The 26,351-nt window shown below is 41.9% G+C and overlaps 1 protein-coding gene across 14 annotated transcripts in view; it reads right to left on the bottom strand.

Annotated features, from left to right (window-relative positions):
- JMJD1C (jumonji domain containing 1C) overlaps window positions 1-26,351 on the bottom strand; it is a 159,650-nt gene that overhangs the window by 10,363 nt on the left and 122,936 nt on the right. For 10 of the 14 annotated variants that reach the window (XM_071438590.1, XM_071438594.1, XM_071438600.1 and 7 more), the window contains 17 exons: window positions 23,936-24,060; window positions 22,523-22,666; window positions 22,219-22,405; window positions 20,465-22,131; window positions 17,199-17,371; window positions 14,676-16,879; window positions 11,910-12,111; window positions 9,998-10,212; window positions 8,900-9,052; window positions 6,091-6,180; window positions 4,678-4,805; window positions 4,287-4,500; window positions 2,780-2,994; window positions 2,235-2,513; window positions 1,678-1,846; window positions 1,186-1,276; window positions 941-1,071 (listed from right to left, as the gene is read on the bottom strand). In XM_071438590.1, coding sequence (XP_071294691.1) covers window positions 941-1,071; window positions 1,186-1,276; window positions 1,678-1,846; window positions 2,235-2,513; window positions 2,780-2,994; window positions 4,287-4,500; window positions 4,678-4,805; window positions 6,091-6,180; window positions 8,900-9,052; window positions 9,998-10,212; window positions 11,910-12,111; window positions 14,676-16,879; window positions 17,199-17,371; window positions 20,465-22,131; window positions 22,219-22,405; window positions 22,523-22,666; window positions 23,936-24,060 — 6,387 coding nt within the window. Of the gene's footprint in view, window positions 1-940; window positions 1,072-1,185; window positions 1,277-1,677; window positions 1,847-2,234; window positions 2,514-2,779; window positions 2,995-4,286; window positions 4,501-4,677; window positions 4,806-6,090; window positions 6,181-8,899; window positions 9,053-9,997; window positions 10,213-11,909; window positions 12,112-14,675; window positions 16,880-17,198; window positions 17,372-20,464; window positions 22,132-22,218; window positions 22,406-22,522; window positions 22,970-23,935; window positions 24,061-26,351 lie in introns of those variants that run through there. The other 4 variants (XM_071438599.1, XM_071438591.1, XM_071438593.1 and 1 more) reach the window with 4 other exon arrangements.

Below are 26,351 nucleotides of genomic sequence, written 5' to 3'. Positions count from 1 at the left end.
TCCTTGAGATTCTCTCCTAGCCCAGGTACCTGTCCCTACACAGCATCTGTGTCAGAACAAAATGTTTCAGAATAGTCAGAGACATTTCCTGACCACTATGTTCCATTCCTCTTCAACCCTGCAGGTTGTTCAGGGCAATGAATACACAAGGTTATCAAAGGCAATACAGGTACAATGAATACACAAGGTTATCAAATCTGTCACTTTTATGTCTGGCTGTAAGAGAGTTCTTAATCAAAATTATGCCCAAAGAGGAAAATTAATTGTAGTTTTAAGAAGTGGAAATGAACATTCTTAAATCAAAAGGACATTCTGGAACACGGCCTTAGAGCAGTGTTACCTCAGAGTGGCATTAATGACTCAGTTCTCAGACCCATGCCATTATCACTATTATTAATATGCCTCTTTCACAGGATATTTGGAGAACTTTTAAAACCAAAGTCACTGTGTCACAAATTACTACTCATTTCTTGTCCTATTTGTAAAACAGAATTGAACAGAATTCTTGGCAAAAGAAGGAGCAGACGAAGTGTCTGAGGGAATCAACCTTTTCTAAACAGGTTTTTGAGTGTACAGCACACAAAATAAATTATGAGAAATATTATGAGATTAATTTATGACCAGAATTATGAATACCATGATATTTCATGAAGTATTTTGTCACATAGCATTACTAAAGACAGGTTCTATCACTGTGCACAAGCAGGTAACCATTTATATGCTCCAGAATACTCCAATAGCATAAGAAAAGATGGATGGAAATGGAGAAGCAAATAGACTCTCATGGCCCAGGTGCAAGTACTGTTAAAATCCCAAGTCAGTCAGTATTTCCCTACATTCAGTGATCAAGAAAGCTCATCTTTCTGTCAAGCATGGCAATGTGTGATATTCTACACATTTAAGGGAAGAGGTAACAGCTGCATTTACAGGGCACACTCACCATATGCACTGCACAGTCTGGGTCCCAAATCTGGCCGGACAAAAAATCCTGGCAGATGAGAAGCCAAGTTTAGTTTTCCTTCTGGACTACAATATTCAGGCAAGGGTAAACTTTTTAGTAAGTCCTCATATCTGGAGGAGAAAAGAAAAAAAGAATATAATTGAATTTGTTCCGTTACATAGAGAGAGAAAGCAAGAGTAATCTTAAGACTGACTGAAGAACATCTAATATTAAACTCAAAATACCTTGCTGGCATCATGGTTTTGAAATCTTCACCAGAAGGCCAGTCTTTCAGTTTTAGCAGAGCTGTTTCTCCATTTTTTACTTTCTGCCGTTCTGTAAATAACAGAAATAACTAAAAATTCATGTACTGTCGGCATTTCACTTTATTCAACTAAACATGGACTCTAAACCTGCCAAGAATCAAAATTTCATGCATAAACAGGAGATAGTTGATTTCAAGACTCAAGAATGATACAAACCAAACTCAGCTAGTTAAGTAAGAAGGGCATTTGTCCAGTTTCTTAGTCAGACCTAGCTAGTGTAATAGTGCATTCTTAATTCTGCAGAGATACAAAGTGCAAGTTTCCACCACATTCTCTGGAAACAGATTACCTACAGCTTTCTTTTTAAAGTTTCTTCAAAGCCCCAAGATCCATAATGATAATTTTTAACTGCAGTTTCTAACAGTGATCATGTTCAGAATCAATACCATAATACATTTTTAAGGAACATACTTGAAACATCTTCAAAACCATCCCAGAACTCCTTGACATTGGTGTTTGAAATGATACTGTCCTTGCAATTCAAGATATCTGCTTGCTGGTTTCCAAAATCCAGACTGATTGACTCAGCTTTCCATAGGCTGAAGTTCATTTTCTTATGCATACCAGATACCAAAACAGGCTGTAAAGAGTAAAATAAAATAATTTTTAAAAATCAGTACTTATCCTTTTACAAGTAGACAAATTCTTTAACTGAACTGGAATACAAATGTGTCTGGAACACACATGGAAGACCTTGGCCTTACTGAGCTGTTAACACTTCTCCAACAGCACCCATATCCGAAGGTGTTACCCCTTTCTGGAATCTGTAACTCCACAACAGAAATGTCTCATTTATTGTAACTGGGTACCTCAGGTTTAACTACACATGGTTCATCTGTGGGCTCTACCTGACAACCTGTTTTTACCCCCAGTTTTAAACATGGAGTTAGGCATATCTGTCCTTTAATACACAACTCCCCAGAGCTCCTGCTGATGTCACTTTACTGACCAACCTGCTCAATACCTACCCTTCCTTGTTTCCAGCACTCTTTGAAGAGTTTCCAGTTGTTGGTGTTTTTATGATCTCTGAGCCACAGAACATGCTTGTCACAGATCCACGAATACTGGATATCACTGTACCGTTTACTGCAGTCATCCTGAATGCTTTTTTTATCATCCTTTGGCTCTTCTTTTATTTCAGATTTTACATTTATCTTTGGTGCTCTATTTGGTGGAATCTTGTTTTCTACTACTGAAGCAATTATATCATCAAGAATGTTTGGCATAGTCCTTCCACTCTTGCCACTCTGTTAGAAAACAAATGCATGCTTAAACAGTGTAAAAGCAACTTAATGCAATTCCTTTTGAAAGAGAGTAACATTTCTGATGTTGTATCAATTAGCATCACACAGAAAAACAAATAAAATGTTAATGTGTGTGCATATGAAGTTTTAATTATGAATGAGTATTTAAAGCAATACACCTATCAGACTGCTCTAACTGTAATGTGCCAGAACAGACTGATAGATTTTCAAATCCTAAGAGAAAAACTGTGCATCTTGTAAAGACTTACTGCTGTTCCTGTAGAGTACACTGGAGCAAAAGCAATGCCAGCATCTGTAGAGCCCAGACGCAGTTTGCCTGCTGTTGTAGTTAACAGATCTCGTAAGGTTGAGCCCTGCTCGTTGTTCTGGGATGAAGGAGGAGAACTTTTACAGTTTGGGGACTCCAAATTATCCTGATCCTTCCCTTCCTTCGAATGTTTTCCAGAAGGACATTCTTTGTTCTCTAAAACAAAAATAATCATTGCAAGTTTATGCTGTAGTATCATGGTGCACACACAGGAACAGCACCAGTACCCTGCACTTCCTAGTGGTGGTAACAGACTGTGCAGCACTAGTGCTTTATTGACCTGGAAACACATCAGAGGATGACCTGCATCCTTCAAAACACAGTCAGACAGGGTGACCAAGCAAAGGCCTCCCTCAGCATCTCAGACCTGCAGCTGAGTGAGTGCCTGTCCTGAGTGAGATATGCTGTAGCTGAAAATACTTCCCCAGCATGCAGCCATTCCACCAGTGATCTTCTGACGCCACCAGGGAAGAGAAAGAACAGTGTCTTTTCTTTTTGTGAACAGCAAATGGCATTATTTCTTTATTAATTCAATTACAGAATCACACAGGATCACTAGCTTGGAAGAAACCTATAAGATCAAGTCCAACCCATGCCCTAACACCACCTCAACTAAACCCTGGCACCCAGTGCCACATCCAATCCTTTTTTAAACACATCCAGGGATGGTGACTCCACCACCTCCCTGGGCAATTCCAGTACTTTATCACTCTTTGTGCAAAAAACTTTTTCCTAATATCCAGCCTGCATTCCCCCTGGCACAGCTTAACACTGTGCCCTCTGGTTCTGTCAGTGCTGCCTGGAGAAAGAGCCCAGCCCCAGCTGAGCACAGCCACCTTTCAGGGAGCTGTAGAGAGTGATATAAGGCTCCTTTTCTCCAGGCTGAGCACCCCAGCTCCCTCAGTGCTTCCTCACAGGGTTTGTGTTCCCAGCCCCTCTCCAGCCTCATTGCCTCCCCTGGATGGGCTCCAGCGTCCCAAGGTCCTTCCCAGCCTGAGGGGCCAGAGCTGGGCACAGCACTCCAGGTGTGCCCTCAGCAGGGCCAGGTACAGGGGCAGAATGAGCTCCCTGCTCCTGCTGGCCACACCATTCCTGACCCAGGCCAGGAGCCCTTGGCCTTCTTGGCCACCAGGGCACTCTGCTGGCTCATGTCCAGCCAGCTGTCACCAGCACCCCCAGGTCCCTTTCTGCCTGGGCACTGTCCAGCCACCCTGTCCCCAGCCTACAGCCCTGCAGGGTTATTGTGGCTACAATGCAGGACTCAGCACTTGGACTTACCAAACTTCATCCTACTGGACTCTGCCCATCCATCCAACCATTCCAAGCCTCCCTGCAAAGCCCTCCTACCTTCCAACAGATCTACACACGCTCCCAACTTGGTGTCATCTGAAAGGTACCAGCAGGGCCCCCAAAGTCACAAACATGATATGACAATTTCAAATATTTACCTTTTTTTTCTTCTCTGGCTTTCTGCTCTGCAAGATCAGCCAGCCAATGCAGTGGGGACTGGGATTCAGGTGGTGTTAACTTGCTGTCTGTGCTCACATCACTCCTTGGACTTGTGTTACCATTTGTCTCAGACTTTTGAGGAGTATTCTGCTGTTGAGACTCAGGCATACACAGAGAAATTTTATTACTGTGGTTAAGGACATTCTGCAAAACCTGTAAAGAACAAATTTATTTTTAACTACACAGCTTCACTTTAAAGTATTTCAAAGACATGGCCAGTATTTAACCCCCAAATATGCAAACTGAAATGCAACTGGTACTATTCAAATACAAAAATCCACCAGGATCAGAACCCTCAAGATGCAATGTATACACGTATTTTAGACTCACCTGAGACACACCATTCATTGCAGGGAGCTTCCCAGCTTGTGTGTTCTGCTTGGTGGTGCACTGACAATGGGATTTAATTTCAAATTTTTCTCTAATATTGTGCATAGCATCTAAAAGATCTGTCAAAACTAAAGACAATTAAGGAGAAAAACATTACTAGCTGTCAATCATTGTGACCCTCTTTACAACATACACAGAGTGATGTTTTAACTATTAAAAATCCTGAATTTACCACTCAAAACTACTCCAAACTGACTGCCCAGTTTATCTTTAAGCTTGTGCAGAGAGACACTCAATTAAATAATTGCACACTACTCTTCTGAATAATCTGAGCTTTAGTCTGCACTCCCATTGCATGGCACACACCAAGCAAGCCAGTAATTATTTACTTCTCATTGTTCAATGGGTATATCATTGCTTCATTCAATAAAACCATCAGTTACAGACTGAAGTGAGCCATGTCTTGACAAAAAAATCAGTATGTGAGCATGTAAATGAAGGCTGTTTGATAATGGGCATTCACAGAAGAACAAAACTGAGGTTAAGTAGGCAGTCTTCATTGTGCTGTTTCCAGATGAGTGGTTCACTTTCACAGTTTAAAATTCAAACCAGTTTCAGTCTAGAACCTGTTCTGGGAAATGTCACAATTTGAATTTGTTATGGAATCTACCCAACCTTCATTTCTACCTGAACTAACATGCAACAACTCATGGAATAATGGCTTGGTTCTGTATTTTCAGCTTAAAATAACCTGGGAATTTACCTAATACGTTTAAGGCCACATTGCAGTTTTCTATTTTCTGGTCCATATCGATGCTGACAGAAATTTTGTGCTAACAACCACTACACCACACCTAAAGGCACTACTTCAGACAACTTACTTGGTTGTAAGCAGAAATCTGAATCTAGCTGGGTTTATGATTCCTGCTTAGTTTTTCAATTATAATGAGCTCACTCACTGCATTCTGCTCAATCATCTCAACCAAAACCTTTTTTTTCTTTTTTGGGTATGGGACAGACAACAGTGAAAAACAAATCCCCAAAAATCCTTTGCCTCAGTGGTATTATTTAAACATTTTCTTTTAACAGCTAAGGTCAGATTTATTAAATACATTCTGATTGTTTCATTCTGCTGTGAAAAGGTACAAATCCATCACAAAAAAGGCCCTCCATTTCTTCACTGCCTGTCCCCAAAACCCCTTTACACATCTGTCAGCACCCTCCTCTTACTCTCATCATCATCTGTGCCCAGTGCTGGTAACTGCCCAGAGGCATTTGCCTTCTTGCAACAATTTAACCCAATTCCCAGGTTTTTAAATGGAAAATGAGAAGTTTCAAGAAACAACTCTGGCCCTGCTTTCACAGAAAGACCTGGGGAGAAAGCAGTTTCTGCTTGTTTGCATATGGTCTTACCAGAGCCTGGAATAATCTGTGTTGGCATCAGGTGCTTGTGATCATGAGGCTGTCCCTTCACACACTTCATCCAGGCATACAACTCCTTATCTGCAAAATAGGATTGCCAGTGTTTGACTTCCCTTCCATTGCACACACACAGACAGAACTAAGGCCTTTCAGACTGCTTTTGGTCAGAAACATTTCTCTGCACATACAGGCCTGCTGTCCAGGCATCCAGTGTGACAAGGACTTGCATACAACAGCTACTTTCCACATTAATGAAAAGAGTTAAACAATACTGAAATAGCTTCATCTGTAACACAGGCCCTTGCCAATTACCTCCAAATTTCAAAGTGTATTCCTTTTATCACATTTATTGAGTTGCCAATTTAACATAGGCTGAAATCCTTTACAGTTGCTACTAAGGCCATGAGCCTCTCTGGATGAATCCTACCATGGAAAAGAGACATAATTAGGCTGTGATTTTATGGTTCATCTAATTTGACACAATCCACACTCCAACTGGAAGTGTCTGTTTTCAACCAGAGTTCCCCAGAGAAGCCAAAAAGATGAACTTCTAATCAAGTCATCTCTCTGATTCAGCTTATGATGCAGCTACACCACAGGTACTGGTGGCACAAAGGAGAGGGAGGCTGCATCACAGATTTATGGCACATTAAAGCAACCATGAAACCCAAAGTCTCTATGTACTGGCTGAAAATCACTGGTGTGAGCAGAAAGGGCCTAACTGGTAGAAGATGCTTTCTAAAAGCTTTAAGGAAGACTCTCCTGAAATTTGCAATGTTTAAAAAAATACACGAGAAGAATGAGAGTAAAAAATGTCTGGCCAAGCAACTGGTCCATAACCTGCTATGTGATTTTGGGGCAGAAAGAACTCAATTTCTTTCTCCATCCCCAGTCCTATTCACTGAACTGCTAATTTTAAGGAATTTTTCCAAGCCTTTTACCAGTTTGCTCACTCCAGCAATTTCAACAAAGGAACACAACACAGGAAGCATTTAACACATTTAAAGCATTTTTTTACACTGTAGTAGGTACAGTGTTTCAAATGTTCCTTCAGATAAGTATTAAATTTATAAGCTAGTCAGTAGTTTTTGTAGCACCTAAAACATCTGAATATCCAACTGGTCACAAACATAAATAAATCAAGACAACAGAGCAGTATGCATCTACTTAATCTATTTTCTCACAGAAATGTCATAAAATGGCATCCCACTTGATGGTGCCATAAACTGTCTGAAGGTAACAATGGTTGCATATTCATCCACTCATGTAGTAAAGTGATAAGAGAAGTCATTGATAAGGATCTGAATCTGGAATATTTAAACCTCTAACATTCCTGCTGAAGCAGGGGAAAACCAGGGGATTCTCTGTTACATTCAGCAACTGTAAAAACAACTCCTGGTTCCAGGAAATATGGTGTAATATAAAGTCCTATTATATAGAGATGGGTGGGTGGTTCTGAATGTTTTTTAAGAGAGTACAACAGTTCACATGAATCCTACAGCATCATTAGAAATTAATCTGCAGCAAGGGAAGCTGCTGTACTTCTGCTCTCACACATAAAATGCAATCAACAGAAAGGAGAATATCCTCCCTGTAAGAAAACTGAAGAGAAGCCTCCTTCTTTATACTGCTTGTTCCAACTTCTAAGACATTTTGCTAAAACTTTCCTGGCTGGTTAACACATACTATAAAAAGCCTCTGACTGTGTGTTCCCACCAGGGTAAATAATGTTTGGCGTGAGTCCCAAGCCACGTCAGATGGATGCACACACAGACTGCAGCCCCTGAAGAGCTGCTGAAGCAGCCTCCAGCACTAAAGCAGTAACAAATGCTCTCAGTGCAGGAAAATACTGACATTAGCTCCCTAAAAACTTCAGTGTAGGAGGCCTGTCACTGCAAGCCAGGGACAAAGTGGGTGAGACTCTCCATTTGGCAAAGCTTTGCCACCTAACAGTTAAGCTTTATTTTACTAACATTTCACATCTGTGACATTACAGGCTATGACAAACATGGAACTGCTTTTGAAAACAGCATTATCCTTGAATCAGTTCCTGGCACAGTGTCTGACCACAGAACTGTGCCAGGCACAATGCCTGCCTCCCTGCATTCCACCAGCAGCCTGCACTCCAGTGTCACAGCTGAGGGCTCCAAGCCCAAATCAATCCTCCAAGTCATTCCTCCTTTCAATTGCAACCCAGCTGGGTCACCCAGAAATCAGAGGTTTGCTGATTATACTTCTCTCTCTCCAGACTAAAGCAGACATTTCCATTAGAGCACAGGATAAACCACATATATGTGTAGGCTTATGGATTGTGAAACTTCCATCAACACTCATTTTAAATACCATCCCAAGTATTTTTCTCTCTCTCTCTTTTTTATGATAAAACTATACAATAGGATGTTACATCAGTATGACAAGCCACTTCTGGAGGGAGGACTCCAGAAAGCATTTAAATCAAGGCAAGTCTTAACAGCAATGAGTTACCATAAACAGGGAGGTGTGACTGAGCACCAGTCTCAACCAAAGAACAAGATTTAACCTTGAGGGGCAAGGCAAAGCAATCCACACAACAAGACTGAAATGTGGACAAAGAGCTAAAATAGCCCCCAGAACAGCTGCTTTCAGAATGACTGATTCTATATCTACTGACAAAAAAAGGAGGCAAAAAAGATCCAAGAGAAACCAATACACACAAGAAGTAATTTAACACTTTACAGAAAGACAGTTCTAGTGAATCAGCAGCTCTGCAGCAAATGAGAATAAACAACCTATACAATACTCCAGTTCATAAAAAACTGACCTCTAGAACTTTTCCTTTCCTTTGCTTTGTAACAATCTAGGCAGACCACAAATCCACATTTTTGGCAGACCCAATGAATGTTAAATAATGTGGCTTCACATGCATCACACATCTCACGGACTCCTCTCACTGCTCTCTTCCATGCAATTTTGGCTGAAATACAAAATAAGCAGAATAAAAGGACTGAAATTTAAATGCAAAGCACAGAATGAATAGTCTTTATAGATGAAGCATTCATAAGTTTCCCCCCAGACACAAGTGGGTTTTGGGGGAGGAAAGTGATCCTTCATGAACAGGCCATCCAGAGCTGCCCTCTTAGTTCCATTACACAGCATCCCCTTCAATGCTACCTATTATCAACACATTATAAAGAAATAAGGCATTCAGAAAGCACAGACTAAAGTAATACAGAAAATACACTCCTGCAAGCATGAAGAACTTTTTCAGCATACACTTTTAACCCATGCACTCATGAGGGTTTTTCACCTGACTGGCCCCAGGACATATTTGATCTAAAGGGCAGCCAAACCAGTGAGCTGCCCAGTTGAAGCTGGCAGAAGGAGAGGGAGGTGCCTGCTCAGGAGACCTGGCTAGTGTGTGTTTTCTGCTCCACTTCCTCCTCATACAGCCTGGAATTAGCAGAGCCACCAGGCTGTGCCCATCTGCTGTGGGCCAGAAGGATGGAGGGTAGCTTTGGTGGGGAGGTGACAGTGGCAGCACACGCTCTGCAGGACCTACTCTGCTCCACTCCTCTCCTCTGTTCTGGAAAGGAGACACATCACAAACACCATTTGCTGGCAGCACTCAGTACCTGGCTCACCACAGGCCTTGGCTGGGAGCTGCCTGCTCTGGCTGGAGGCCAAGCTGGCAATGGAGGCTACTCCAAACCCACCAGGAGCCTGGCCCTGGCCTGGCACAGCCACCAGCACAGCGAGGGGATTGATTGGGCTGGCCCACTGAGGAAGGAACCCTCCCAGCATGTCCTCCTAGCAAACAGCCTAGGAAAATCCAACAGCCAGGGGAGAGAGCCGCACAAAAGGAAGCAAAGGTCATCCAAGAAAAACTGCAGAACACTTGAGAGCTTTGAGGGCTCCTTACCGTCTTTTTTCACCCAGGACATGGCTGTTTTCTCAGAGGTTACCAACTGACAAAATTTATCCCCTATGATATCTAGAATGTATTTAGAAGTTTCTAGGTCCAGTTCATCATCTTCGTAGTTTTCATGTGTCCATAAACTCAGCGCTTCATCGTCATATTGATCAGGAGAGGAGAAACCATCTATCCTAACCACTCCATTCTTACTAAAAGACAACCTAAAAATGAAAACAGATAGTTGAACTGCATGTATCAGTATACTCTGTGACTTCCAATTTCCTTGCTGCTTATCTCTTACAACACAGATGTTTTCTTTCCACCTTATCATCCTACACAATGTTTAAATTTTAAAATAAATCCTACTGATGAAAATAGCTTTAAAAGGATAAGTAAGGAAGCACAAAAACTAAAACTAACCTTTTAGGAACTTTTTTCCCATTCCATTCACTCATCATTCTCTCCCTCTAGCATTTATTACTCCTTGAAAATTGCAGACAGAAAAATTTTCTTTTTCTATTTTATTTTCATCGAAGTTGGGTTCCACCCACTTTCCCTTCTCACTTTCAATTTTCAGAATGTCTGTGACAGCAGACATTGATTTCTATTGACTCACTTTGACTTTTATTTTATAGATTCTTGTATCCCACTGCTCTCATACTGAGAAAACATGGGTTCAAACACTACATTGAAATTTTTCTAGGCAGAACAAATCAGCAAGAGAAGCTAACGTTTTTGTATCCACTAAACTCTGACCTCTCAAAGGCTTTCCTGTTGCCCTACCCAGGGCCATTCTACTAACCCTGGCTGCACTTATCCTGTTTTTAAGTGGTAACAATTAATCATTCCATCTTATCCAAAACAGGATAAGTCATTATACAGATGTGATTATAACAGTTAAGGAGTTTATGGCATCAAGACAGTTCTGAATTTACAAGTATCAATAACAGCATTTAGATATGTATTCAAATGAACAAGATGAAATTATCAACTTTCAGCTTCCAAAACAACAATTTCCAAAAGAAGTGTAAACTTCTTTTGCAATTCAAGCTCAACTACCTAAACACAATGAAAATAATTTAACTGCTGTAAAATTTACCACAATACAATAAAAACATCCCATACTGTTTTTTAAAAATGTTGGCAAACCCTCATGTTCTCTCCTTTAGACTGGGGGAAGAAAATCAACCAAAATTCCAATTTTGCCAAATGTGGAAGCAAGTATCCTAACAGAAAAGGTATTCAGAGTCCAACCTTGAAATGATTGCTATAGATCTATCAAATCTTGTAACTGAAGATTCATTATAAAAAATTAAACCCCATTTAGGGAACAGTTTCTTGTCAAATACAAGTTGGATTAATATTGACAGCACAATCCATACACAAACTGAAGCTGTTTTATCCTTTCTTGGAGCTTCCTGAACCCCAGGAAATTTCCTTCCTTGTGAGTTTTCCTTGATGGGCCATTAATTCCAAAAAGAAGAGATCACAACTCCTCTCTGTCCTCAGAAAACTCCCATAAAACCCTGAGCAACATTCCCACCATATACTGGCATAAGAACAATTACAAGTAAGTGCAACTCTGTGGTTGTACAACTTGTCCAGAAAAAGTGAAGCTTGCCTTTTGAAAATCCCACTTCAAATGTCAGACACCTGTGTAATGGTGATGTGCTGTATTTTCTGCTTGCCTAAGGTACAGCAGGCAGATGTTCTGATGTCTTTGCTATGAAGCTTTTAAACAGCAATGAAGTCAATCCACAAAAGAAATGCAAATGTAAATACTGTTAAAATAGATGCTGTCTTTTATCGGGTAGACTGAGCCAGAAAAATCAGACATGCTTTCAAGTATGCCAGTCCTTTGTCAATATCATTTTTAAAAGCTGAAGCACCACGTTACCAGGAAATTAGGCATACTTACCTCCTAAAGTAGTAAAATCTACAAAATACTGGTGAGTGAGTGGGTTCTTCTCCTTTCTTACTTCTTATTAACCTACATTCTCTGCACTTTTGTAAATTTGGTCCTATTTCAGAACAAGAATCATCCTGCAAAAAGGACTCTCCCGTTTGCTTCAGCTTCTTTACTTTGCGCCAGTCCTTTAACACGGAGCGAGGTATCCCAGCTGCAAAAGGAAGGACAGTTTCAGGTGAGGTACTGGCACTGCTTCCTCACACATCAGAGACAAGATAGTCAGAATTCAACTTTTTTTTCTGGTACATTTGTTACCTGCATAATGTATTTCATTTTTATTTCCACCTGCCTGCCTGTCAGCAGCCAAGTGAAAAAAGCAATGGTACCAATAAAACTTGCACAGGCAGGAGCACACCTAAGTAACTGCTAAGCTCCCAAGACACTACATTTTTCCTTATATTAGGTGTATTATTCCCCAGATATTCTACTAAAACCTCTTCAGAATCTCATTCTGCTAAAAAAGCAAAGACATACAATACTGCAAGAAAGTTCGGTTTGTACTCTGTTTCTGAAGGTGTGGGCAAAAAGAGCCACAGTTAAATGAATAACAGCAGAGCTTAAAAAAAATAACCTAAAACCAAATTCCAACTCCTTCCAAACTTTTTTTTTTTTTTTTTTTAAGTTACAGAATAGCAGTTATATTCACAGAATCCATTTACACTCTGTCTGGTTTGTTGGCTTTGCAAGACCAAGCTGTATAATTCTATTTTCGATACTGAAGTCAGCAGATCTGACACTGAGTAACATGAGGAGCAAGTCTATTGAGTAATAAGTGCAATTTTCACATACAGGTTTTGAAACTCAACCCTGTTGTCATTTAACCAAGCTTTCATTTTAAGGAGTCTTGAAAGTGGCACCACTCTTATCTGCAGACAGGGAGAATTATCTGTCATTTCATCTACCACTACTCTTGAAAGTTCATGTCCTGTAAACAGGGATCTGATGTAGGATGATAAAAGGGTCAGGGTGTTAACTTTGGACTTGGGACCTGGGTGCAGACTGGTGTTTTGCCAGAGATGACTTGTGCAAACTTTACAAGTGACAGACTGCCTGTGCCTCAGTTCTTGGCCTAGAAACCACATTCCACACTCACCCAAGGCATGACACTAACCGGATTAAAACCCGAGGAGTAAAAGGGGCACAAGTACAGGTTTTACTAGTCCAAAACAATGATTTCTGCCTTGGAAGCAGAGATCCTGGGTGTCACCTGGTAGCTGCTAAGACTTCAAGCTCTGAGGGTAGGCACCTGAAGACCCCCAGCACGTGCAGGGCTTTGCAGGAGGGAGCCTCACAGCCCGGAGCTCTGAGAGCTCCCGAGGGCTTTCCAAAACAGCATCAGGACACAGCACTCTTCAACCCTGGCAGCAGATCCACACACCACCCATGCTGCAAAGCTGCCACTGAGCCTCTAGCACAGCCAGTTACCTCCAGCCACCTACAGAGAACCCAGGCAGCTGTTCCAAGGGAACATTATCTTTGCTGAAAGCTCCTCAAGGTTGACTATGATTTTGTGTAAAATCTTCGTGGAAAGTTCTTTTTGAAAGAAAAATTTCTGACAGCTCTCTTGCAGAGATTTACCACAAAAAAATCTTTTGCAACAGCAGAAAGATCATAAGCACTTAACATGTTAAATACATGTATCTACAGTTTACTTGAAGAAGAGAAGCTGGAAAAGATTTCACAGGCATGTTTGCCTTGATTTTCCCTTTACTTGGGAGCAGAAAGAAAAAGTACTATTACCACTGGACCAAATATCTAGAATACTTCACATGGACTACAACACTTTGAGCACCCAGTACAATTCAGGGATCAAGTACTCTCAGATACCAGAAGAGTAACATTATACACCAGACAGTGAAAAGCCACAGAATGTAATTACAGGCAGTATTGCTCATTTTCTTGCTACCTGTACTTAAAAAGTCTCACAAGAAGTAATTTAATGGTAGACTCTCTAATACTTAACCAGACCAAAGACAAAGAAGAATCCTTGGAGAAGAATAAATTGGGATAAAAATAAGGCAAGTTTTTAAATAAAATCCCTTATGTTGGCAGACCAGTTTCTCTTTTCAGATTAATCTAGTTACAATCTACTATACGTTACAGTATTACATTTAAATGGAAATTTGTATTTCCCTAAATTTTTTATTCCTTAAACAAGAGGGATGTTAACACCATGTACTACACATGCTAGTTAGGAGTGTGAAATTATTCTCCCTTAAACCTTTCATTAAATTAACCAAATCATAACTGAGTGGCACCAGGCTCTCAAGGAACTGCCTCTGGCTTTCTGATCAAAGGATGAGTTAGAGTTCAACAACAGAGAATCTTTCCCTCCAGCAGTGCTCTAAAAATAAACGCATTAGATCTTAAAATAAAAAAAAAAAACCCAACATATATATATATAGAGAGAGCTCAATACAAGTGGCATAGCTATATGCACCAGCCTGCTCAGTTCTGATGGACAGCATAAGCAAGACAGTTTACTGCTTATTTTTAGGCCAAGAACCAGTTTGTTAACACAGATATACAAAATGGTCTATTTCTTACACCAGGATATTTCAAATGGCCTCAAGACAGATAAATCAGGACCTACTCATTTACACAGGCATGTTTTTTAGCTCTTTTCCCAGCTATGGTACATGACAAACCCTCCAGGATTAACAGTGTTGGACTTCACACACTTTTGTGTCTTCCAAATCAGATTAATATACTCACTGCTGTTACTGCCGCTCTGTAACTTCAGCTTGCTTTTTTCTTTGGCGCTCCTGCTAAGAACACCATTTGGTTTCACTTCTTCCTCGGTATCACCCTTTTTTTTCTGCAAATCATTTTGTTTCTTTTTGTAAGTTGGCTTGGGCTGCCGTTTAGTCCTTTGCTCTGACTTGCTCTCGCTTTCATCAGAGTCACCACTTTCAGAGCCAGACTCGTACGTTCGTTTTCCTTTTCTCCTTGGGTGCTTATCTTCCTTCACAAACTTATCTGCCAAAATTTTGCTATCTATGTTATTTTGCAAATCATTTGATGTAGAAGCTATTAAATTGACAGTACACGGCTTAATAATTTCTGAAACACTGTTCCCTGAATTATCTTTTTTATTAGTGTTTTTATCTTCCTCTGAATGCCTTGTTAGCCAAGCCTTTTTCAGTTTAGTGTGGTAGTTTGGCTGACTCGTCTGGGAAGTTTGCCCACTGCCTACAGAGTTCGCTTTGTTTATTGTATTACAGACGATAGCACTGTCTGGGGAGAGAGAGGTTGAAAATGTCTGATTTTTCACAGAGTTGGACTCAGCCTCAGCGGCATTGCTACTTTTAAACTGAGCTGCGGCCAACGCTGCCTTGTGCTTTTTCAAATGAACAAAGTCGGTAGAGGTGGAGAACGCCGAGCTGGGCTGAGCAGCGCTGCCAGCAGCGGATGTAACCGGAGCTGCAGTGCTGACCTTGCACTCCTGGGGCTGCGCCTGGCCCTGGCCCTGGCCGGCCGCCCTCGGGGCCGCGCTCTCCAGGGGCGCGCAGGACACCGCGCTCGACACCGAGTCCGTCACTGCAGAGCTGCCCCGGCTCGACACGCTGGTGGTCACTGCTGCCGACGCAGTGACATCCGTTTTGGTGCTGCAGATGATAGTTGTGGTAGGAGTGACAGCACGAGGAATGCTGCCCTGCGAGACAGCTGCAAATTTCTTTTCATACTGTGTGCGAGCGCTGTCTGAGTTCATATTTGGCAGTATGACTCTTCCAGTCTCCCTGGCTTCCGCTGTTTTCAGGCAATCTGCTGGATTTGTCACAGCTGAGGATCTCTCACTAACTCGATCTTTGGAAGCAGACTGCATTACTGGTACATTCTCATATTTTGTGCTAGAAGGAGGACGCACAATAACAGATGCTGTAGCGGACTGCGACTTTCCACTCATTCTTTCGGTGTGCCAATCCACTTTTTCATTATTTGGGGCATTATTAGACTTCCACATTTCTGATAAATTCTGCTCAGAAGTGCCCTTGTAAACAGTTTGGGCTTCCTTGGGCTCAGGTACTAAAGTTGGCGGTTTCTGCAATTCCTGTATTTTGCCACCACCAGCATTAACGGGTTGAACAGGAGTTAGAGTTGGAGGTGAAAGGCTGCTGTAGCTGCTCTCCTTCTTCTCCAGGTTCTGGTGCACGGGAGGGTGAAACACAGGGGCCCTATGCAAGGCAGGCATACTCCGGAGTGTATTTGAAGATGAGACTGACAACTGAGTAGGGCTCCTGCTGTCACTTCTGAAAGAATTTACAGCGTGAGACTGCGCCGACTGTGAAAGCTGCTCGGGTATCTTGCTTGCAGAGCCTTCGCTTTCCGGTTGGTGCTTAATTAAAGGTGGCGGTTTTGAAAGTGAAGAAATGTAGGAGGGGAGAGCCTGGGCACTAGCTGCTGTTGAAGGACAATTAGTTTGCTTATCAACATATACACCTGAAGCTTCCTTTGATGGGTACGATCTTGGTGGCTCATTTACTACACTGTTAGACAAGGTAGTGAAATAGTTACTCTGTGGCAAATTCTGTGGAACTGAATGTTTCATTTTGTACAGTTCTGACACAGAGCGTTCAGCGTCTTTGTCGTATTTTGCTGAATGGCTTTTGGGACTTGAAGATAAGGATGTTACCCTGGAGTAGTTCTCTCTCTCTCCCTCCAGTGCCTTTATTTTAGCTGTAAAAGGAGCAACTTCAATACTTTCTTGGAGAATCCGCCTGTGTTCCTCTTTGTATTTGCTCAGTCGCTCCCCAGTCTCCTGTGGTGGCCTTGGCAGCTGGTTCAACATTGGATCTGCATAATGTCTGTGCATATGGCTCTCCTTTGCTGTCTGTGTTCTGCTCTGCTCCAGCTCACTCTTCACTGGCGCAGTGGTGACAGAACGCAAAGGTTCAGCAAAAGCTTTCCTCTCCAGCTCTCTGGTTGAAGAAAGGTTAAGCAAACACAGGTTAGCCTGAACGTAGTACCATGTGCTAGACGGAAGACCTTTCTTCCCATGCCCTGAACCAAGTTATCTATTAACACAAAATAAACTTTCCTCTATATTAAGTACAATTTTCAGAAGTCTTCAAATGACTCACAAGCTCAAGTACCACACCAAGTCACAACAAGGCAACACAGTGACAAGCCTGTGTTCCCCACAGGCACCCAGATTTATGAATAAACTAAAATGAAGCTAAAAGGCAACATCACTTGCAGAAATGCACCCTCACCCACAGAGACCAGTGGCACGCTTACTCTTTGCGATGCTCTACGATGCTTTTGGACAGAGGCGGGCTGGAATGCGTGGTCAGCTTGAGAGGCCGGAGGGGATCTGCACTGGACGGTCGCACAGGAATGTGACTCCGCAAACCGAGGCTGTCAGCTGAGGTCACTGGGGTGGGCTGGTGTAACCAGGGGCTGGGAGTATTCTGTTGACACCAACCAAAACAAAAAGAAAATCAGATTTCAAAACAATCATGGGACCACAAGGGTAACTCTACCAAGTCCTACCAATGATCAAAGTAAAGTAATATATTTCAGTACCGAATCATAGACAGTAAATAAAATTTAACATTTTAAGTCACTTTTTTGACCAACTAAATAAAATATGACTGTACTTCCTCCTCTAGACTTTCAGCATACAAAGCAGTTAACACATTTCAGAAGCATTCTTAGAACCATTTAATTTCCAAGTACTCAGGATGAGGAGTTAATTCCAGAACAGCATTTCAAGCTCATCAAAATTAATAAACCAATGACAACCTGACAACACTTATATTCACTAGTAAAAAGACCATTACCTCTTCAAAGAATTGCATGAAGTATTTCTTAAAAAATACAAATATGGCTTGATATTTCTAAAAGCAATTTTATCTCCAGCCTTATGACAAATCTCAGTAAAAGGGATGTAAGTATCTCCTTCCTGGATTGTTCCTCTCCTGCCCCAACCAAATAATTAAGTATGATAATCCTAATTAATCTGCTTTATTTAGTCAGGCATTTTTATTTGGCTTGATCATCATCATCACGCTATTAAAACCATAAATGTACACACTTGCCATACTGTGTAGCATGGCAAAGACACAGTCCAATTTTATGCTGTGTACCTCAACACTCCAAAGGTGGGTCTCCTTGTTCAGACACAGTGGTAAATCTTAATCTATGAAACTATTTTTTAATCTACTAGTTTGTTAAGTTTCTATTTTCTTATCTTTACTGAAACTTGTGTAACAGCCTGCAGAAAAGACCAGGAGCAGCTCTCTTTCTCCTCTTGCCCTCTCTCTCTCTCTCCCGCCTCTGCTTAGGAGGAGACCTGCTTACAAGAAGTGCACAGCAGAGTAGAAAAGCAGGGCACCTGTTAAGTGGGGCTCAAGTGCTGGGGACAATCCAAGAAGGGACTGGGGGACAAGAGTGAGCTTTTGTGCACACCCCAAAGCCTCAGGTGCTTGTCCATCCCTACCTCCTTCCCCTCCCTACACTCCTCACCAGTCCATCCCTATCCTTCTCCTCTGACTTGGCAACTCCAGTTGGGAACTGCTGCAGCAGAAGGGGAGCCAAGAGCTCTCATGACACGTGCACACAGCACAGCCTAGATCTGCAGGTGCTACAACTTTGAAGTTCTGATTTCTGTGTTTTTGAATATTTAAAGCAGCCACTTGGGTTTGTGCTGACAGTTTTAGTGCGCACGTTTCCTCGGCCAGGAGTTCCCACGCTGCGGGGAGTTCCCACGAGCAGCCTGTAAGCTGCATTAAAGTATTATGCAAAGAAGGCCCATCACCTTCTCCCTAGAGGAGCTGGGGAACATCTGCCTGAGCACCAAGCATTGCTCAAACAGCTTCCTGACTCCACCTGCACCATCTACTGCCCAGCCCAAACATGGGAGCTGCCACAGCCCCCCAAGGACAGCAGGGAAAGGTGGGACTGGGGCACGCTTCCCTCAGCTCAGAGACAAGGCTCAGGCCTGAGCCAAGGGTGGCTGCTGCTGCTGCTCTTACAGCTCAAACACAGATCCCTTTCTGTGATTGTGGCATCCATGCAAACCAACCTTGGAAACGCCCATTCTGGGTTTCTAAGATCTATTTAAAAAAGGCCTCCAGTGCAAGAGCTAGAAGACAAGTCACCACAAGACAATTGCCACATATCAACATAATTAAAAAGCTACGTGCCTCAGTATGCAGGGCTGCATTCTTCAGGCAGCCAAAGTGAAAACAACGTCTATCTTAAGTTCTTTTAAAATGGACTTCTCTATAGGGTGGAGCAGGCAGCAACACGAAAAGATAAATCCACCTATCTTTTTCTCTTAGGCTTTTCTTCACTGCTACATTTTGATTTTATCACATTTTAGATCAAACTCACTTCATATTACAGGGCCAACTCAAACTGACTGTTTTGGGAAAGACTTAGCCACAATGGTTTGGCTTTTTTTTAAGAATGAATCTGGGGAGAAACAGCTTTCCCCATGATGAAAAAAAAAATCTTTCTAACCATTCAGAAGGCCAAGCTTTGACACAAAGGCTTACAATTTGGCAGAAGGACCACTGTCAGTGACATGCCTTTTGTGGTCCCTGTGAAAATCTGCCCAAATTAGGCCAAGTTGAAAGCCTCTAAAGATCAGTATGCACATGCTCAGTGGTGGTTTAATTGAAGCTGGCAGTAAAGCTCTCCAAAGTTTCTGTCTGCACTACACATGCTTCATCTTACACTATTCCTCTGAGGGGCCTGCAATGAGCATGCCATACCCCAAGCCTTCAGGAGCTAAGAAAACCTTTCCTGTAATTGCCACGTCTGCCTGCCAAACCCCACCACCACATTGGGCACTAGGCTGAAAAACACAAACCACCTCTTCTGAGACTGCAGTGGTTACACTCAGCAGACAGACAGAGCAATCACCCTGACTTGAATACAGAGGAGTGGAAAGCAGATGGGAAGGCAGAGATGTGTGTCAACAAGAAACAGAAGGGGAGAAAATAACACTCCAAGAAAGGGTACACAGATAGGTGTAAAGACAAGAGAAATGGGTGTACAGTGTACTTGAAACATTTAGAAACGCAAGAGTATTTCTCTCCAGAACTTCCCACTGCATTTAGTACTCCTTCCTTCTCTGTCTTTCACCATTACTGAGTGAACAAGTATGAAATTTCACTATGAAGACAACTGTCTCACTTCTCCTAATATTTCACTTACACAATGGTACACAGTTTCAGGCAGCAAATATTTACCCTGTGAACCTGAGTTCCCAAACATGCTAGCTGACCTCACCCTTAGTCATAAATCAAAATCAAACATTTCATCTTCCTTTAGAATTCTTAGGAAATCAAGGTCTGGAAAAACGCCCTACACACATCCACCATGAGACAGTGGTTACTGCTGTAGCTCCAGTCCTACTTATCTGCCTACTCAAAAACCCCACCATCACAACATTACTCAGTGTGACACAAACTACCACATCTGTACCTAGGAAATCACTGCTGGGAGACACCAGGCCCAGCTAAATACGTCATCAAGAAAGGATCTCAACTTACCCTTCTCAAGGAAGCCTCCGCGTTAACAGGAGTTTCTGGGTGGACCCATTTGGAGGAGGGCAGACCGAGTCCTGAGTAAGCATGTGTTCCATTTGGATACTGCCAAATAATTGGATAAAGCCCTAGCTGATTATAGGAAGCAGAAGGATGAGCTTGTCCGAGAAGATGTGGAGACTGGTGTTGTAACATCTGTTGCTGCTGCTGGTGTGCTAATGCCAAATGGCTTAAGCTGCTAGCATGAGCAGTCTCTAGTCGCGGGTGGGCGCCCAGCAGGGAGGCAGCAGGCACTCCGGGCAGCACTGCGGGAAGTAGATGAGGGTGATGAACAGAATGGTGGGATGCGCTGCTAAGGGGGTGAGGGTTAATAGCGGACAAGGGAGCCTGAGCTGAAGACCCAGCGAGCAGATGGGATGAACCAGTTAATGCAGGATGATGTGCGTTTGGATTTAAACAGGTTCGGTGGGATGAGGAATGCAGAGGATAATTATGCTGATGCAAGTAAGGTGAAATGTGATTAGTTCCTGTTTCTTGTCCAATCAGAGTGGGGTCCCTGTATACTGTGAAATGTTCATTCTTGTCAATGATAAGAGGACTCTTAGTAGCTTCTAGAGCACTAACTCTAGCTGGAACCGGATGAAAACTAGACCTAGGCAAATCATGATCAGTTTTATTGGCTGACCTTGTTAATCCAGTAGCATGGCTGTTTTGGGAACTAACCTTCGACTTCACAGTATCGGAAGATTGGGTGAATTTAGGCTTAACATCAGGTGACTTTGTTTTAGGATGATCAACTGAAGCACTAGATTTTGACTTCACAGAATCGGGGACGGGACTTTGTTTACGCAGTTTACTCTCTTCTGCTAGAGAAGCTACGTTTAACGGAGACATAAATGAGCCATACTGCACTTTTTCAGAATTTAAGTGTTCATTTACTGGTAATGTTTTTACAACCCCAGGTTGTATCAAATCCGTTTTACCAACACTGCTAACCCAACTTTGATCGGCTTCCTGTTTTCTTGCTTCAAGGAAATTTGCATTTGCAAATTGCTGCTTTAAATCACTGCTGTGAGATTCTATTTTCTGAACTGTTTGCAAACCAAAGGTACTTGCAGCATTATCCTGGTTCTCCTTTTCAGAGTTGTTTTTATTAGTAACATCAACAGCACACTTAGGAGTAGGAGGCCTGGGTAAAAACTGCTCATTTTTCAACTCCACAGTATGATGTTTTTCTGCATTACACTCTTGAACAGGTGGATCCTTGGCATTCTGCTCATAAAGTGGTGGCTGCTCCGCTGCATGGAGCGAAGATTTTTCCTGATGATCCAAGACCGATGACTTCAGTCTTTCTGTCTCTTCATGGTTTTTATCCTGCTGCACCTCATCCCATGGAGACTGTCTATCTGTTAGTGTTTGTTCTACTCCCTCAGTAGTTTGGGATTTTCCTTCTTCTCCATTTATCTTTGAAGAGTTCTTGCTTTTTAACTCATTTTCTGAATTTTGCTCCGAGGATGAATCTGTTAATCTTTTATTTGAAATCTCCGAGTCACTGCTCTCAGAATAATCTGAGATGTTGTCTGTCCGCAGTCTCTTCACATTTAGTTTTTTTTCATCTTCTTCAGGTTTTCTTCTTTTATTAAGAAAGTGTTTATTTTTGGTTTTGGGGTTTTCTGCAAAAGATAAAAACACATCTATCAGATTTTCAGTCTAATACAGTTTTACAAAGCTCTCCCACCCTTCCCATTAACCACTTTTACCTCCTCGACCTATATAATCATATCTTTCATCTTTCATCTTCTCTTCATCAGGCATGCTGCTATCAGACCCTTTCCTCTTATTTGGCCGAGTATTCCTCTGTTGCTGGTGAGAATTCTGTCTTGGTGCTGCAGCTTGGGAGTTCATTGCTGGTCTGGGACTATTTGCTTGTGCACGTGTATAATGACCCTAAAAATAATTTGTTATTAATTGACTTAAATGCAATGTTAATTGGTGTCTTTAAACATGTATTTTTAACATTTGCAATATATGAAAATATTTAGGTAAAAAGATAAATGTATCTACGTGAACTGTGTTGCTGTTCTGGTTGGAACGAGACCGTCGGCGTGAAGTGATTCCAATATTTTCACCTTTCAACAAAGAGTGAACAACATCATCTAGAAAGGTCATCTGAACCATAGAAGGATCAACATTCTGAGGTTCTAACACCTGGTTTATGTGGAAAAAAAAAAAAAAAAAAGAAAAAAGAGAAGAGAGAAAATAACAATCCACAGATGTTCAGACAATGCCTAATCTGTATTTTCTGTACCAGTGTTCACCAGTCTATTTTGTGTGCTAAAGACTAATCAGAGAAAAGCCTACTTAATCCTGACAAGCAGAACTGACATATGACACAACAAATGCTGGGAACAGCGTCAAACCAAAGCAAATGTGTCTTTACATGCCATTGTAAAAATAATTAAAAAAAAAAAAAAGCTAAAAGTATCCCACCACCCATTCCCTCCCCCTTCACTAACCTGCAAATTTGAGATTTAACAAGTTATTCATAGAATAACCCATAAGCAGTAATTACAATATACAAATATTTTATAAAATTCAATATACTATAAATTATACTGCAGAAGCACATTACAGTACTACTTTCAACAGAAGCAAAACTGCTACCAGAACCAAAATGACTGGAAAGAACAACTCTAGAACTGTTGAACATTATTAGTGAGAAATGCTTTATAAAGTAGGAAATGCTAACCATATCTTCAAAGGACATGGCACAAAGTGAAAAAAGTAACATTTGGGGAATACTAATTTGAGCAAATTAAGGGAAAGAACATATCTGAGTAATAGACTAGTCTTAAATTTTTATTGTCACACATGGTTTTGTCAGTCATTTCAAGGCAGATGGGTCATTGACTCTATTATTGTTGAGTCATCACCCTATTCTCCTGAAATAGAATTCATTACTGACATTAAAAATACCAGTATTAACTCTTTTTGCAACATCAAATTCCATAATAAAACTAAAACCTACCACAGCAAATATAAATTGGGGCTGCAGTAAATGCTTAATTCAATAAATTGCAGGAAGTGACTATTTCAATTGCTTGGAAAAGGTAACCACTACTGCAGTGCTGAAAGATTTCATTCTTGGGAAAAGAAATTCTCAACAGAGCAGACAGGGAAGACCAGTTCTTCAAACTGGATTGCTTTACTTCAAAGGCTTCAACATTCAAAGAGCAACAGCAGAACAAACTGTAGGACTGGTATTAATCCTATCACTGCAGCACAAATACTCAGCTCCAGGAGGATTTAACTGACAGCCCAATGCCGTTGGTGCTGCAGTTTCAGTGCACTGATACCCTCAGCCTGCTGGAATTGAACCAGCTTGGTGTGATTCTGAGTGCTACCACCAAAAATGAGAACCTCCCAAGGCACAGCTTATTGCAGTTTTTTTTTTGAGTATCATCCACATCAACTCACCTGGTCATTCATAACCACCATAGTGCGGGTGAAGAGATCATGGTGAGTGATGATGCCAGTGAACCACTGGGTGGCAGAATCCTGTCTGTACACTCTCACCCTATAACCATTTAAGGAGTACGGACCTTTGGAAGGGGAAGAAATAAAAAAGCCATTGAGGAATGCAGAAAAAAAAAAAAAAAAAGAAAAAAAGGCATACATGAATTTTCCTACTTTTTTTCTAAGCTTCACAGCAAATATATGTGCACATGGCATGGACAGCTAACCACAGATTCAGGAAGACATTTTGAAAAGCAAATGATCCATGTAAGTATGCTTTGAGGTTAATTCTGCTAACATTTTCAACATACAATTTTCTTATCTAACTAAATCTTTCTGCAACCATGATGACACATGATGGGAAAATTCCTGCCTACGAACAGCAACCACAGAAAAGTAATCTGAAAGGCTAGAAAGTGGCAGCAGCAGGTTATACAGAAGCCATCTAACAGGCTAGTCACATGCCCAGCTGCTTTGCTGGCTAAAAGATTTACATCTTGGTGGTTAGGCTCTGCATCTGCCAAGTCTTTCCCATAAGTGACCACAGAGTTTCTCTCTATTACAGCAAGCAGAAAGGCAGTGGAATGAACCCGTGACTGCTATGGCCACACAGAACATTCAAGCACACACACACACTATGAACACTTCAGCTCCTGTTTTCAGACATACCAAATCCAAAGAAACCTCACACATTTTGCAAAGCTCAGTATAATTCACCTCCAAAAACCCACGGGAATGGGGAGCTATTGTGATACAGTACCTATTTTACAGTTTGTTTCAAGACCCAGAAATCAAGAATTAACAGTTTTATTCATATTCAATGTCTTACTTGATCACTGGAACTCTTAAGTTTCACTACACTTGGTGTTTATATGGCACTTTGTATAACCAAGCAACACTGCCACCAAAGCTCAGTTCCAACTGTGTGGCCTTTGCTACTTCTGCAATCAAACCCCAGGTCCCAGGTCAGGCAAACAGGAAGGGAGGAAAAACCAGTCAGTGACAACCTACAAACAGCCTCACTTAAGTGATTTAAGACTGCTCAGTTGCTGAACCACATAGGCAAGGCCAGAATTTCCCTGTCTTTCCTAAAGATCAGTTTTTCCAAGCCCTGCCCAGTATATTAAGAAAGCTCAAACATCTGCAGCAAACAGGCCAGGGACCTCACAGGTGACAGCTTTCTCTAGTAAAAAACACCCAGGATCACACAACTGGGTCTGTTATCCCCTCTGTATGTGACAGTATCCTACTGCAAGGACTGTTTTTAATGTCAACATTTGACAGATCAAGAGAAGAGCAAAAGCAGTAATTATTTAGTAATTTCCAAGTAGTCTCTTGAAATACTTTTTGCATGTGACTATATAATTTTTAAACCAGTTGGGAAGAGAAACACCACACCACAGCAGCCTTCTTACCCCCATCCACATCATTCATGGCACAACTGAAACACTGAGACCTCCTGAACCCCCTGAGCTGATGCCTTAACTGGTGCCTGGAGTGTGGTTCCAGCAGCACAGACAAGGGCCACAAGTGTGCCAGCACAGGCACTGCCAATCACAGGTACACATGGGCAGAAAAGGAGGAACAATCTACAAACTTTTGTCTCACATTTCTGGTCTTGGACCAGACAGGGTTCCCATGGGGACGCATTTCCTGATGGCTTCTCTCCAACCCTTACTCCACATGACCCTGCAGAACGCCTCCAGCTCAGCTCCCACACTTCTGACTGCCTGACCCCATCCACATTCTCACATCTTGAACTTTCAAAGGCTGTCCCAAAGCTCTGCCTTATTCAGACAGTCTCAGTAAAATTCTGCCTGTGTCTCTTTGTGCAAATTTCCCATTCCCACTTTCCTCTCTTGCATCCTACTGCTAAGTGCACAATGATTTTCAGTCTCTTGCATAAGCAGAACCAGCATCTCTCCCCAGCTTCTTGTCTCATTTTAGCATTACTCTGACTCCAGGCCACTAGCTTCTAAGTCCTTTCCCCCCCAGTCTTCTCAGCTTACAAGCTCCATTCTTCCTTCTCCAACAGCTTCCAGCTTCTCCCATACTCCCCTACATTGATCCAATGCCAATTTCCTTCCTTTTACTCCTTGTTCTAATCTGTGTCCATCCTTCATTCCAGCTGTTACCCTATCCATTTTTAAAAGAGAGTTTATCTACCTTTAAAAGCAGCAGGTTGGGTTTTTTTCCTTCCATGCTGATGGGATGACAGGAAGAAGGAGATTGAACTGCAGTCACACAACACAGACCAGCTCAGCTCCAGCCCAGCCCAGCCCAGCCACAAGCAGCCATTACAGGAAAAGCCTGGCTTTGTCTCCAGTCCCTGGCTGAATCACTCCAGCTACACATTGTTAAAACAGCCTGTGCAGTA

This window comes from Agelaius tricolor, unplaced genomic scaffold, assembly GCF_023055355.1.
Source record: "Agelaius tricolor isolate 1412-34295 unplaced genomic scaffold, bAgeTri1.0.p SCAF_13, whole genome shotgun sequence".
In the NCBI taxonomy this organism is placed as follows: domain Eukaryota; kingdom Metazoa; phylum Chordata; class Aves; order Passeriformes; family Icteridae; genus Agelaius; species Agelaius tricolor.
Note: the sequence above shows the minus strand (reverse complement) of the source record. Positions and strands in the feature narration are given on the sequence as shown.